The 15,269-nt window shown below is 43.2% G+C and overlaps 1 protein-coding gene across 3 annotated transcripts in view; it reads left to right on the top strand.

Moving 5' to 3' along the window:
- ATG7 (autophagy related 7) overlaps positions 1-15,269 on the top strand; it is a 398,197-nt gene that overhangs the window by 24,030 nt on the left and 358,898 nt on the right. For all 3 annotated transcript variants that reach the window (XM_089678709.1, XM_089678707.1, XM_089678708.1), the window contains exon 9: positions 10,732-10,853. In XM_089678709.1, coding sequence (XP_089534835.1) covers positions 10,732-10,853 — 122 coding nt within the window. The remainder of the gene's footprint in view (positions 1-10,731; positions 10,854-15,269) is intronic.

The raw sequence follows: 15,269 nt of genomic DNA, 5'->3' as shown, positions 1-15,269 counted from the left end.
AATTCTCTGGTCTAAGTTCAGGCAAATCTCTGACATCCTTCCAGTGTGAATTATGCCATGCCTGTCCCACGGAATAGAGCAAGAGAAGAAACTGGTGGTTCTCATTTCACCAAAATGGCCAAAGAAGAACCCAGTAAACAGACCTACTCTGTCTAATAGGAGACTACCCCTGACTTCTTCCCAACAGCCTAGACCTGCTTTCTCAGGACCCTGTATTCCATCCTACTTTGCAGTCACAGACTATTGGTAGGGCTGTTGAAGCTCTGATCTTAAAGGACAAAAGTGGTCTCTGAGTCTGTCATTCCTACTTTACTAAACAAGAAGAAAAGACAATTCCTGAAATATACACTACTGTACCTGGAAATCCTCCTTTGCTTGGTAAGAACAAAAGCTCTTCAATCCCAGTGATTACTCTGGGTGTTACATTCTGGCATTTCTACAATCAGGACTTGACCAGAACTTGGTCTTAAGCACTCTGAAAGGACAGGTTTTAGTCTTGTCCATTATTTTCCAAAAACCTCTGGCCTCGCTCTCCTTTGTCAACACTTTATTCAAGGTGTATCTCAGATCAGGCCACCCTTTACAACACCCTGTGTTTCCTTGAGGCCTCTGCACTGCAGAAACCACCATTTGAATCCATCAGGGACATCCCCTTAGGTGATCTCGCTTGCAAAGTTGCTTTCTTGACAGATGTGTCTGAGTTAGCAGCTGTCTTGTAAGGAGTCATTTCTCAATCTTCACAAGAACAAAATAGTTTTGCACCCAACACCCTCCTTTTCCTAAGGTAGTGTCAGCCCTTTTCCACATTGAAGACATAGTACTTCTCTCTTTGTGCTCTGCTCCAAAGCACCCAAAAGAATATGCTTTTCACTGACTGGACGTAGTCCAAGTCATCAGTGTCTACCTCAAAGTAACAGCTTCTATCAGGAAGAGGGACACTCCATTTTTCCTACCTTCAGAACCTCGTAACGGACATCCTGCTTCCAAGTCCACCATCGTTTGATGGATAAGACCTCTCATCTCCTGAGCTTGCACTCTAAAGGACAAAACACCTTTTTTACACACTCATTCTACCAGGCCAGAGGGTGTTTCCTGAGTATTTTGACATCAAGTCTCTGTTGCCCAACTTTGTTAGGCCACCACCTGGTCATCTGTTCATGCTTTTTCAAAGTTCTACCAGGTGGACATCCAGTCTTCTGAAGATGCAGCTTTCGTCCACAAGGTTTTTGCAGTGGCACTCGGTAGTAATCTGAAATTGGGTCTGTTGACCCTTATCGTTGTTGGGCCTGTTGGCACAGTTTCTGTTTTGTCTGGTAGTTTGCCCATCCTTCTCATTCATTGCTTGGGGACATCCCAGGATTTATGAATATTCAGCCTGTGTCATGTACTGTACAATTAAGATAAAAGGAATTTTGATTTACCTGTAAATTCAATTTCTTGGAGTACAGCACACAGGCCACCTTCCTTCCTATTTGTTTGCTAAAAAACTGACTCCTAGAGTGGGGTAGGGTTAATAGGGGGCTCCCATGGAGCATGTCCTCGAAAGCTTGTAAGTGTCCAATCACTTGAAGGTACCGGCCTATAACCCAATGTCTATGAATATTGAGCCTGTGTTCTGTACTCTACTTCATGATGTGGAATTTATAGGTAAGTCAAAATTCCTTTTTTTTAACCCCTTCCCACCGAACTTACGCATATATGCAGCCTTACGGAGTTAAGTCTTTATCTTTGGAGCCACATATATTGGCTGCTGTGCTTGTGCTGATAGTACGCTCCCAGCATAGAGACCACGCTCCCAGTAACCGCGCCAGATCTCATATGAACTATCAGGAATTGGGAAATCTCCATCCCAATCTCCTGATTTTCCGACTCCCGCTGTCCCTATTTGAAAATATCACAGGCCGTGGTGGGCTCCGTCCACGTAGCCGCATCATTCATTCACAGTTTTCTGTGAATGACTTGAACTACAAGTACCGTCAGCCTTTGTGGCTGACAGCTTGTAGTTTTGAATGGACTGTGGGTTCGCTAATGAGCAGCTTCACAGTTCATTCACAAACCCTACAGCTTGTAAATAGTCAGCCCGTATGAGGGTATGGTATGAAAGCTGCAGGGCTTGTCTGCAGGAGTCTGGCATTGCACCCCTTGATCCACTGATCACAGGTGCAATGCTTTCCAGGCTGCTTAGCAAAAAATTATTAAATGCTAATTTTTTTTGTTCAGCAAAAATATGTGCGTTAATTATTTTTTCTCAAAAGGTGAACTTATCTGAACAATCTACTTATCTTACAATCTAAAACATGGCATGGGACTAAATCTAAACATTTGTTAAATCCATGTCTCTCTTTTTTTTTTCTTTCATACTGCTTTTATGTTCACTTTTTCCATATGGTTGCACAATGTTACAAATTCCTAAGCATATACTGTATTATGTATATTACACTATTAATGTGAATAGCCCATTTCTAGGAATGGAGCATACTCACTGTTTTCTAATACCCTTGTTTGATCTGAATTCTTCTGGCTGGCCACCTGACACGCTAGAGTTGTCTTATTCTCCAGGTTGTGGAAGTGAGCAGATTTCTATACTGCATGGAGTGGTAATGACATTATGGCATCCTTGCAACTCTGTGCAGTAATGTATAATTTGTAAGTCCAGACCGATGACAGGAAGTACCGTATTTTTCGCTCAATAAGACGCACCTGACCATAAGACGCACCTAGGTTTTAGAGGCAGAAAACAGGAAAAAAAAAATTCTGAACTAATGGACTGCAGACATAGTACAGGAGATGACCAGAGACTGCGGACAGCACAGGGATGACCAGAGACTGCGGACAGCACAGGGATGACCAGAGACTGCGGACAGCACAGGGATGACCAGAGACTGTGGACAGTACAGGAGATGACTGCTGACCTTTGGGGAGGGGGGGGAGCGGGTACCTGAATTTGACAGGTACCCGCTCTTACTTCTTTGTTCTTTGATCTTACCTGTTCCTCTATCCAGCCGCGCGCTGTCTTCCCGGCTTCTGTAATGGCGCTCGGCATGACAGCCGGGTGCCCAGTGCGCATGAGCGAGAAGCACTTGCGCTTTGTGATTGGTCCGGCGGCTTCTGGGATCTGTCATGTGTCCCAGGTACCGCCTTACCATTCACAAAAAGCACCGCTTCTTGCGCATGCGCACTTGGCACCCGGCTGTCATGCCCAGTGCCCACACTACAGAAGCCGGGAAGACAGCGCGCCGCTGGATAGAGGAACAGGTAAGATCAAAGAACAAAGAAGTAAGAGCGGGTACCTGTCAAATTCAGGTACCCGCTCCCCACCTCCCCAAAGGTCAGCAGTCATCTCCATAAGGTCCCGCTGCAGAGCTGAGCGGCCGGCCCGGTATTCTGAGACGGCGGCGGTGGAAATACCGGACCGGCCGCTCCATATTCGCTCCATAAGACGCACTGACATTTTCCCCCCTTTTTTTGGGGGAAAAAAGTGCATCTTATGGAGCGAAAAATACGGTATATTGAATTACACTGGCTATCATGTAACCTAGAAGAGGGCTGGCAGTGGAGTTTCTTAGGGGAGAGAGCAATGGAGACCAGGTATTTTTTTTATTCCTTAAACACATTTTTTTTATTCAGTTAAGCGCATTTTTTAAAATAACCGCTTCCCCGACGCCCTATAGTAGAACTACTGCTACAGATTTTCAGGTATTGGCAGCTAGGCATGTCATTCATCGTGTCCCGGCCAGAGATTCCCCTCCGACACCCGGCGATCCTCGTGCAAAGCTGACAGGGGAGAGACCTGTGTGTAAACAACACAGGTGTCAAGGTCCTACATTTCCTCGGTTTGTGTGGCTCCATGTGCTGGCATCCATCTTGGGTGTCTGCTAAGCATTGTGGGATCCTTTATGCTCTCAGTTCTCTGCAGCTCCTCCCAGGAGGGTGCGGCTTAATACATTTAAGTCTGTCGGTTGCAGCCGTTCATTGCATTCATGTCCTGTATGTTGCATTACAGCAAGCTCTTGTTCAGCTCTCGTTGCTCTCCTGGAAACCGACTCGGCTTTGACAAAGACTCCTCTTGCGCTGACCCTTGGCCCGTTCTGACCATTCTCTGCTTTATTCCATTACCTGACCTCCCGTTGCTGAACCCGGCCTGTGACTTGAGTATTCTTGCCTACCATCTTGTACTGTCTGTTCCGCTGTTATCGACCTGGCCTGTCCGACCACGCTATACGTCTTTACATCTGGCCCCTTCCCGCTATACGCCATTGGCGGCAGCCGTACCGCAGCTGGGGTTACTCGGGGGTCGCGACCTGGTCTCAGGCTGTGTCAAGTCCATCCCCACCATCAGGGGCCCTGGTGAAGGGCAGCCTGGGGCTTAAACTCCACACCCTGAGGGACTCCGGTCTGTGGGTCACCAGAGGCTGTCGCCAGTCGGTGCATGACCTTACCATAAGGCCTGCCTGACCATTCCACCGCTCCAGCCCTGACACCAGGTCTCTCTCCTGCCAGCAAGGACATGCGGTTTTGTATTTCTCTACACAGCAGAGAAATGCATAACAGCATGCCTCCCCAGTAAAACTGCACACAAGGTTAACCCTTTGATTGCCCAAAAGTTAACCCCTTCCTGCCCAGTGCCATTAGTACAGTGTCAGTGCTTTTTATTAGCACTAATCACTGTATTCGTGTCACTGAGGATGTCCGTGGCAGTTCCCACCCAGTGTCAGAATGTCCGCCGCAGTCCCGCTATAAATTGCTGATCGCTGCCATTAATAGTATAGAAAAATAAAAATTCCAATATATATACCGCCATTTGTAGACGCTATAACTTTCACATAAACCAATTAATCAACACGTATTTGGATTTTTTTTTAACAGAGATGTAGCAGAATACATTTTGGCCTAAATTTACAACAAGATTTGATTTTTTACATTTTTTTATTGGACATGTTTAATAGCAAAAAGTAAATGTTTTTTTTTTAATTCTCGTTTTTTTTGTTTATAGCACAATAAAAAAAAAACGCACAGGTGATCAAATAACACTGACAGAAAGCTATCTTTGTTGAGTGAAAAAAGGACATAAATTTTTCATTTATGTGCAGCGTTTCATGACCGCTCAATTGTCAGTTAAAGTAACGCAGTGCCATATAGCAAAAAATGGCCTGGTCAGAAAGGAGTTAAATCCTCTGAAGGGCAAGTGATTAATACTAGGGTTATCAAAATGTACCCACTATGTTTTTCGGGCCGAATGCTAGCTGTACTAATGCACTGTTATATATAAAAACATATCAACCAAACACTGAAAAAAATGCAGCATGCATACAAGAGCAAGGTTGCAGTTTTGTTAAAAAAAATTAAAAATTTTGATGTTTTGTTCCACAAGGACAGCCAAGTCTTTCAACGCTTTGTGTGGATAGATGCCCTACATGTTTGCTGAAACAAAGCAGTGAGTTCTGAAACAAAGCACGTTGTCTGCATTAGTCATTAAAAATTCCCTTTAGAAAATTACAATGCATAACCTTAATTCTGCTCTGCCATGAAGGATTTGAAGGACTGAATATTAAAGTACTTAATATTTTTTGTTGTGAGAACAGAACAAAATTCATGGCTGTGGACTGTGACCTATGCTGTATGGAAATAATTTCTTGGCTATTTCCATAGTGACTGTTTTTAGCGCCCCTTAAAACGTTTATTTATATTTTGAAATATTATTTACCTGTTGTTAATTCCAAACTTGTCATCGTGAAATTTGCTTGTTAAAGCAACAATAAACCCAAAAGCAAAAATGTATTCTATTACAGCTTACCGATTCTTAGATGTGACGGCTGCAATAGTTTTCTTTTTTTATGCTTTCTTTCTTTTATTTTTATCTGGCAATCAAGCTAGCTAGTCTGTTGTTTTTCACAGTACAAGCTCTCCAGTAGAATGTATCAGCTTACACAAATAAGGCAAACCACTTAAGACTGGCATGAGTGATTAAAATGATCAGTTTTTATTCATGCAAAACCTTTATCCTAAGAGGGGAAAAAAACTATTTGCTGCATCTCATAAAGTGTGAGCCGGAGTTTGGCTTCATTTTGTTAGTGATGCTAAATATGCTAATACATTTATCTTTAACCTCCCCCTCAGACTGACAATGTTGTCTGCTGTGCCTCATATTCTCATTCCTTCAAAGTGGTGTCTCACTAATACATGAGCAGGGGCAGACTGACAACTCATGGGGCCCCCGGGCAATAGGGGATCATGGGGCCCCTGTGTCCTTGCCCAAACTCAAAAAAGCCTATGAAAAAGGTACCAGGGGCATCTCATGGGGCCCCCTACTGAGCCCGGGTCCTCGGGCAGTGCCCGAGTTTCCAAATGGTCAGTCCGCCCGTGTACAGGAGTTATGTTAATGGCCAGATCAGCAGGTTAAAACAGAGGGAAAAAAGCCAAAGAAAAGAAAACTAATGCAGTCACCACATCTTATGATTGGTAAGCTGTAGTATGATACATTTTTGGTTTTGGCTTTAATACTGCTTTAAATCTGAAACTGAAATCAATTAAAGTGTTACTAAACCCACAACAGTAAAATCAGTATGTATATGTAGTCAAGCAACCTTAAAGAGGTGGAAATCTACCTAAACAACATAGGAGTCAAAGATTACTGGGCACAGTGTCGCTCAGTGTCACCTTCTCACACCTGATTTATACCTCTGATTGCAGTACTACAGTGTCACAATTCTGTGCATTGCATGGCAATCATGGCTTTAACCGCCTCCCGCCTGCCATATAAGGAAATGATGGACGCAAGGTGGTTCTCTCGTTCTGGGAGGACGTCATATGATGTCCTTCCACTCTAACTGCGCGTGCGCACCACTGGGGATGCGCAGCATGGCGATCGGTGGTGCGCTGTGTCCCTGGTACACAACGGATCACCAATCAACGGAAAGAGCCGAAGGCGTCAGCTCTGTCATGTTATCAGCTGTGTCAAATCACAGCTGATCACATGTCAATAAGGAAATGCCGGTTATCGGCATTTTTTTCCTCATGAGCTGTCACGCTGACAGCTCGTGAGGAGAGGAGAGTCGGTAATCGGCTTTACTCAGAGGGGACATGTACACAGATCATCAGGGCAATGATGATCAGTGTGCCCTGATGATCAGTGTAGCCCCAGCACTGCCACCTGCCAGTGCCCATCAATGCCACCTGCCAGTGCCCATCAGTGCCACATAGTGCCTACCAGTGCACATCAATGCCACATAGAAGTGCCGATCTGAGCTGCCTTTCAGTGCCAGTCAGTGCCGCCTATCAATGGCAGTCAGTTCCGCCTATCAGTGCTGCCAATCAGTGCCCATCAGTGTTGCCTGTCAATGCCCATCAGTGCCACCTACCAGTGCCTCCTCATCAGTGCAGCCTATCAGTGCCCATCACTGCAGCCTCATTAGCGCACATCAGTGAAGGAGAAAAATCACTTATTTACAAAATGTTAAAACAAAGACTAAGATTTTTTTTTTTTTTTTTTTTTAATTTCAGTGGTTTTCGGTTTGTTTAAGAAAAAATAAAAACCCCAGAGGTGATTAAATACCACCAAAATAAAGCTCTATCTGTCACAAAAAAATTATAAAAATTTCATATGGGTACAGTGTTGCATGACCGCACAATTGTCATTCAAAGTGCAACAGCGCTGAAAGCTGGAAAGTGGCCTGGGCAGGAAGGGGGTATAAGTGCCCTGTAGGCTAGTGGTTAAAGAGATCCTTTTGCTTTGTTCTTGATTGACCCTCTCATCTTTTAATATATACTACATGCTAAATAAAAGCAATTTTAGAGTAGTTAGAAACTAAGAAAAAACTTTTTTTTTTCAAAATTTTCAGCTGTTTTTGGTTTGTTTAGTAAAAAAATAAAAAACCCAGAGGTGATTAAATGCCACCAAAAGAAACCTCTATCTGTCTCAAAAAAATTATCAAAATGGGTACAGTGTTGCATGACCGTGCAATTGTCATTCAAAGTGTGAGAGCGCTGACAGCTGAAAATTGGCCTGGCAGGAAGGGGGTATAAGTGCCCTGTAGGCAAGTGGTTAAAAGAGGTGGTGAGGTGGCAACATATCGCCTCCTCACCACCTGTCAAACACACTTTCAGGAGTTTTGGTACACTTTCAGAGTGCACCAAATGAGCAGGATATAATAATAGTCTATAGCTAAGCACAGCAAACCCGTAGGAAAGCTACAGGTTCACTGCACTGCATCTGCGGGCATGCTATTATGCCCAGTGTATTGCTTCACACTGACCTGAAGATCTCGTCTTTCCTGCTTCTGGCACCACTCTCAAAACCGTTAGCCGGGATAAGAGGTGGAGTGCAGTTGGTATCACTCTGAATGGGACAGGAGCCAGCACTACAGAGGAGGCATTGGCTTGTGCGGCTCTTTTTCCCTACTACAGCGATTTTACAAGTAGTCACTCTGCATTGTACTCTGAAGCTCTGGGATGGCGGGTCAGCATGCCCAGGCAGTGATCTACCAGTGAACTGGCTGAGATCTACTGGTTGCTGACCCCCTCAGTAAAGCATGCTTGTTATACTCACTGTGGATCCTAAGGGATTCATCCTCTGCATTGTGTAAAGAGGCTGTTTGATGCCGATTTTTCTGATCCTCCTCTTCTTCCAGTGTCCCCCTCTTATCTCCTGATAAGACATATCGTGTGGAATCACTCTGCACATGCTCAGTTTGGTGTGTATTGCTAGAGGTTTTTTTTTTTACTTGGGAGAGTGCATGTGATCAGCACAGGGCCAATCAGCACTGTCCAGACAGAGGTCAGGGATTCTGCATCCTCCTAGGGCAAAATTAATACTCCACCTACAAGCTTTAACATGTTCTCTGTTGGACACTGATAGAAGTCACAAGACTGCTGTAACTGCTGATGATAAATGGTATTTAGCAGTTTTACTAAAATAATTGCATTTCCATGTGTATTGTGGGAGACCAGAAACTGTATAGTGAATGCATTGTTTAGTAACACTTTAAGTTACAAGGACATCACTAACCCAGTTCTTGTATAAATCATGTAGAGCAGTGGTTCTCAAGCTTCCTAATGCCGTGACCCTTTAATACAGTTCCTCATGTTGTGGTGACCCCCAACCATAACATTATTTACCCAGTAATTATAATTCATGAGTGTCGTTTTACCTCCAATACTGCTGCTTTCAGCACAGTAGCTGCTTTCAACACAGTAGCTGCTTTCAACACAGTAGCTGCTCTTTACACATCAGAAATATGTTTTTCTGATGGTCTTAGGCGACCCCTGTCAAAGGGTCGTTCGACTCCCAAAGGGGTCGCAACCCACAGGTTGAGAACCACTACTGTAGAGCATATAGTAGTTTGTCCTAGGTGAAAAGGGTCTTCTGCTAAATATTAGTCACTAACCTTGAAAAATCCTGCAGAATGCAGAGTACCTGATTCACATACCTTTTTGTGGTGAATCCAAAAGATCTTCAAAATATCAGCAATGGCAGCCCCTACATTTAGTTTCTTTTACCTTTTAAAGGTCATTGCAAGCCCTTAAAATATACACTCCATCTGTTGACATATTCAAATTTGACAGAAGCCAGCAAGGAGAACAACTGCACAGGCATATAAGTGGGAGCCTATGCTCGCTGACCATGTTTCTTGTTACACCATAAATCTAGGTATACAATAAAACATGGTCTGAAGGGTTCAGTTAGTTGTTGAAGTTGAATTAAACCTAAAACCAAAAATGTATTATATTGTATCTTACTAATCATTAAATGTGGTGGCTGCATTAGTTATCTTGTCTTTGGCTTTTTTCATTCTGTTTTCACCTCGTGATCAGGCCACTAACATACCTCTTGTATTAGTAAGACACCACTCTAGAGTAATGAGTACAGGACACAGCAGACACTCGAATTTGGAGGGGGGGGGGGGGGGTGTCAGTCTGATTATAAAGTGTTATCTGGAGTTTGGCTGAATAAATAGAAGCCAAACTCCAGTCAACACTTTATAATCACAGCAAACATTTCTTTCCCTCTTTAGATAAAGGTTTAACATGGATACATAAAAGCTGATCATGTTAATCACCCCTGCCAGTGCTAAATGAATCGTCTCATCCATGTAAACTGATACATTCTACTGGAGAGTTTGAGCTTCTGAAAAACAGCTGTGGGAATCACCAGGTGAAAATAGAAGAAAGCCTAAAAAAACAAATGCAGCAATCACATCTAAGAATTGGCAAGCTGCAATATAATAAATGCTTGCTTTTGGGATTAATACTGCTTTAACGTAATGAATGACACATGGCACATCCAGATGTGTATTATGGAGCCTGTACATGACTGTGCTGTGGTTTTTCTTTTGAATTACGACATTGTTTTATCTCGTAACAGAATTTCGGACAATTTTTTTTATCTTTTAGTGTCAGTGTCACCTGGAACACAAATTGTTCTATCATTTATGTATCATGCAAAGTTGAACGTTTTGCAATATAATATTCAATCTCAGGCATGTGCTAAAAAAGTAATAACACCTTTTTTATTTTCTCAGAGATTCATTCATGTCTTTGGAATCATCAGATTAATAGAGGCGTCTCAGTGCTATATTACTTTCCTCAATCTAATTAAAAGAAAAGGAAAAAAGATTTTGTTAAAAAAAATCTCAAGCTATTCAGACTGTTAAAATAAAGCTGCAAGAGAATTTATTATCTATTCCGCTGATTCGGTTTTGTGTTCTAATTTTCAGGGTTTTTTTTCATTTCCAGGGGCAGCCACCTTCAGTCCATTGAAGTCATCTGCCTCCGAGACCGGACTCTGCAAGGGGAGAGGGATATAAAGCACAGTATCAGCTTTGAAATTAAACTGCCGCAAGTGACACAGAATGAAGGTAGACTTATTTCATCCAAGACCTCAGTAAAAATTATCATCCTGCTAGATAAGAATGTAAACTCACCTTGTGAATATGTATGACTTAAAGCAGGGCTTTAAAAAGCCGCTCGGCCGCTCGCAAATGCGAGGAGAAATTCTTTAGCGGCGAGCACAGATGATGGTGCGGCTGCGCTCCAAGCCTCATTGTGAAGCCGAGTTCCGGTTTCCAACTTCCGGTTTGCGGCTTCTTCGGCACCGCTGAGGGGACAGGTGCAGGAGAGGTCTGCTCTCCTCCGCTGAGAGGAGACACCCTCTCCGCCACGGGGGATTTGGAGGGACTAGGAGTAAGTACTGTATACAACATGTCCTATCACTATAATGGGGTACAGGGGAGCTGGGATATACATTACTGAGTAATGTATATCCCAGCTCCCCTGTACTCCATTATAGTGATATGACATGTATACAGTAATGTATATCCAAGCTCCCCTGTACTCCCATTATAGTGATATGACATGTATACAGTAATGTATATCCCAGCTCCCCTGTACTCCATTATAGTGATATGACATGTATACAGTAATGTATATCCAAGCTCCCCTGTACTCCCATTATAGTGATATGACATGTATACAGTAATGTATATCCCAGCTCCCCTGTACTCCATTATAGTGATATGACATGTATACAGTAATGTATATCCAAGCTCCCCTGTACCCCATTATAGTGATATGACACGTATACAGTAATGTATATCCCAGCTCCCCTGTACTCCATTATAGTGATGACATGTATACACTAATGTATATCCCAGCTCCCCTGTACTCCATTATAGTGATGACACGTATACACTAATGTATATCCCAGCTCCCTGTACTCCATTATAGTGATATGACACGTATACAGTAATGTATATCCCAGCTCCCCTGTACCCCATTATAGTGATATGACATGTATACACTAATGTATATCCCAGCTCCCCTGTACTCCATTATAGTGATATGACATGTATACAGTAAGTATATCCCAGCTCCCCTGTACTCCATTATAGTGATATGACATGTATACAGTAATGTATATCCCAGCTCCCCTGTACTCCATTATAGTGATATGACATGTATACAGTAAGTATATCCCAGCTCCCCTGTACTCCATTATAGTGATATGACATGTATACAGTAATGTATATCCCAGCTCCCCTGTACTCCATTATAGTGATATGACGTGTACACAGTAATGTATATCCCAGCTCCCCTGTACTCCATTATAGTGATATGACATGTATACAGTAAGTATATCCCAGCTCCCCTGTACTCCATTATAGTGATATGACATGTATACAGTAAGTATATCCCAGCTCCCCTGTACTCCATTATAGTGATATGACATGTATACAGTAAGTATATCCCAGCTCCCCTGTACTCCATTATAGTGATATGACATGTATACAGTAAGTATATCCCAGCTCCCCTGTACTCCATTATAGTGATATGACATGTATACAGTAATGATTACTGTATACATGTCATATCACTGTAATGGAGTACAGGGGAGGTGGGATATACATTACTGTATACATTTTTATATTTTGGACTCTTTATTCTAAAGAAAAATGTAATTTCATAAGCTTTAAGGGGGCGTGGTTGGGTTGGGGGACGGGCAGGGTTAGGGGACGGGCCGGGTGTGGGGTTGGAGGCGGACCTAGGCAAGGTTGGGTGGGGAAATTGGTGGAGAGTAAGGTTTGTGCCTGGCTAGTAGGTCTAGACTCGAAATTTCAAGCCCTGACTTAAAGGATGCCTAATCAAAATTATAAGCGGTCCTCATGCACTGAGGGCAACTAAAGTTATAAGAGGTGTAGAGGATATTGGTTGCATGAATAAACTGACTGAGCTTTCATCTTTTATGAACCTGGACATTTCAAACTATTGATTAAAAAAGTGTAGGGTCACACTAGAGGACCATGCAAGAAACCTGCATTATGTGCTGGATCCTCGCACTCCCTTTGCAATCTGCAGCTGGTGTCAGTGCAAATTTAATGACACCCCAAACGCAGATCACAAACACAGTGCATTTGCCTTCAGCAGAATGCATGGTACAAAAATACCATGTGATCCAGTTGCAGTGTGCTTCCAAAAGTAGTGCATGCACTGTTGGTGCTGTCCTATTTCGGCCCATTCAAAGTTAAAAGTTCCTGTGCGATTTGCTTGCAGTTCCTAGTGTGTATGGACACACGTCAAAGTCATTAGTAGATGAAGATGTATTGGCTGCTGAATTTATGTGGAAGCCTTGACCAAGGCTAGGTTCACACTGTTGCAGATCTGGTAATCGCAGTTATTTCCGCACCAAAGCGTGTTGCTCTTTAAAAACACACAGGGCTGTCATTTATTCTTAATAGCACCCCCACACATCTAAAAATGTAGCACGTTTGCAGGTGCAGGAATGACGGGGAAATCACATGGTGTAAAATTACCCATAATTTCCCAGCTGCTATGTTTTTAATATGCTGCAGGAACCTTTTTCCTGCATGAAATGCAAGCACAGCAGTCCATTCAAACAAATAGGCTGCTCTGCCCACGCAAATGTGGCCTGCAATAGTGTGAATCTAGTTTAAGAGTCAAGCTTTTTTCAATCCCCTATGTAGATTAAAGTGTTACTAAACCCAGGACCCTGCATTCATTATATCTGGTTTTCCACAGTACACAGAACATAGAAATGCAATTATTTTAGTAAATGTAAACTGCTAGATACCTTTTCTCATCAGCAGTATATAGTAGCCTTGTGACTTTTATCGGTGTTCGGCTGAGCACTGGTTAATCTTGTAGGAGGAGTTTTCATTCTCCTCTGACTGTCCTATGGGGCTGCATGACCGCTGACCTTCTGTCTGGATAGTGTTATTTTGCAGATGCACCTTCCCCCTCCCCCCCTCCCCAAAAAAAAAAAACAAACTAGCATCACACACCAAATTGAGCATGTGCAGAATGTCTGCTAGGGCTCTGTACTATCAGCAGATGGATTGAGGACTGTGGAAGAAGGGGAGAATCAAAGAAGACAGGCTCAAACAGCCTTTTTAAATAATGCAGAGGATTAACCCCTTGGGTTCTACAGTGAGAATAACAAGCATGATTTACTACATATACAGACTGATTTTACTGTTGTGGGTCTAGTAACACTTTAATATTGTGCAGTGAAGCTACCAGTCTTTAGTTGCAAAGCTTCATTAGGAGGGTGGCTGTAAAAACCATGAATAGCTGTCCAGCCCCCTGATGGCACTACTTGTGCTCCGTAGATTACCCCGTGGACACCTGGAACCCATGATGTAGATATCATAAAAGGCTGCGGGCATTGTACATATTGTTCTGACCTAGGCCAGAAATAAGGTAGTGAAGGGAGGGATCCCCCTAAAAAGATATTTTCCCCAGTAACACAGAAATTAAATTATCCAATTCTGTTGGAGGAGATTGATATTAAGTTGATGGGGAGGGTAATGTTCTGCTTTAAGGACATATTTTGATTTTATTATTGTACCTGTACATGTTTTTATAATAACTTAAACATTTTTACATTTCCATTGCATTCACAATTCATATTTCAGAAGAGCACAGCAAATATGATTAGTGTGCCTAGATTAAAAACTATTGAGATACATTCAGTTGAAGTGGAACTTCACTCTAAAGGCGAATTTCTGCTTTATGTCCTCCTCCCTCCTCCTCCCTCTCCCCTGTACTACATTTGGCACATTAAAATTTTTGGGGGGAGCGGGTACTTAGTTTTGATAGGTAGCTGTTCCCCCTTACGCTCAAATCGCCAAGTTCTTCCCCGCTGTCTTTGCCTGCAGCCTTCTGAGACACGTCACAGGTCTCAGAAGGCTGCGGGACCATTCACACGTTGCAATGCGGCTCATGCATAAGCAGTGGGAAGCAGACTGTGATGCTGCACAGCCGGTTTCCCACAGTAAACATGTCTGCAATGGGCCCCTGAAGAACGATGAAGAACCAGCCCAGGTGAGGACAGCACTGGATCCCTGGACAGGTAAGTGTGCTTTTATTAAAAGTCAGCAGCTACAGTATTTGTAGCTGCTGACTTTTAATTTTTTTTTCTCTAGGGTGAAGATCCTCTTTAACCTTTTAGGGCTCGTTCACACTTGACTTTTTTTCCAACTCTTGCCAAATGCTCCTATAGTGTTTGACAAGCGTTGGTCACTCCAAAAACGTCGTATGCGCGGTTTAGCGGTGGTTGTTAGGCGTTTGCCAAGCGTTAAAAATGCCCCACAAATGCCTATAACGAAGTTTGTATGGTGTTAACGCTCCGCAAACGCCTCGCAACCGCACCGCAAACGGCGGCCGAGCATTTGCGGAGCAGCACCATAGACTTGAATAGGAGGCTTCAACTCCTCCTGACTTGACCAGAGGCGTCCGTTTTGCCGTGACGCGACGCT

The sequence above is a fragment of the Staurois parvus genome, unplaced genomic scaffold (genome assembly GCF_062004578.1).
Source record: "Staurois parvus isolate SC_StPar_1 unplaced genomic scaffold, SC_StPar_1.0 ptg000209l, whole genome shotgun sequence".
Lineage (NCBI taxonomy): Eukaryota > Metazoa > Chordata > Amphibia > Anura > Ranidae > Staurois > Staurois parvus.
This window is presented reverse-complemented; position numbering and strand designations above follow the sequence as displayed.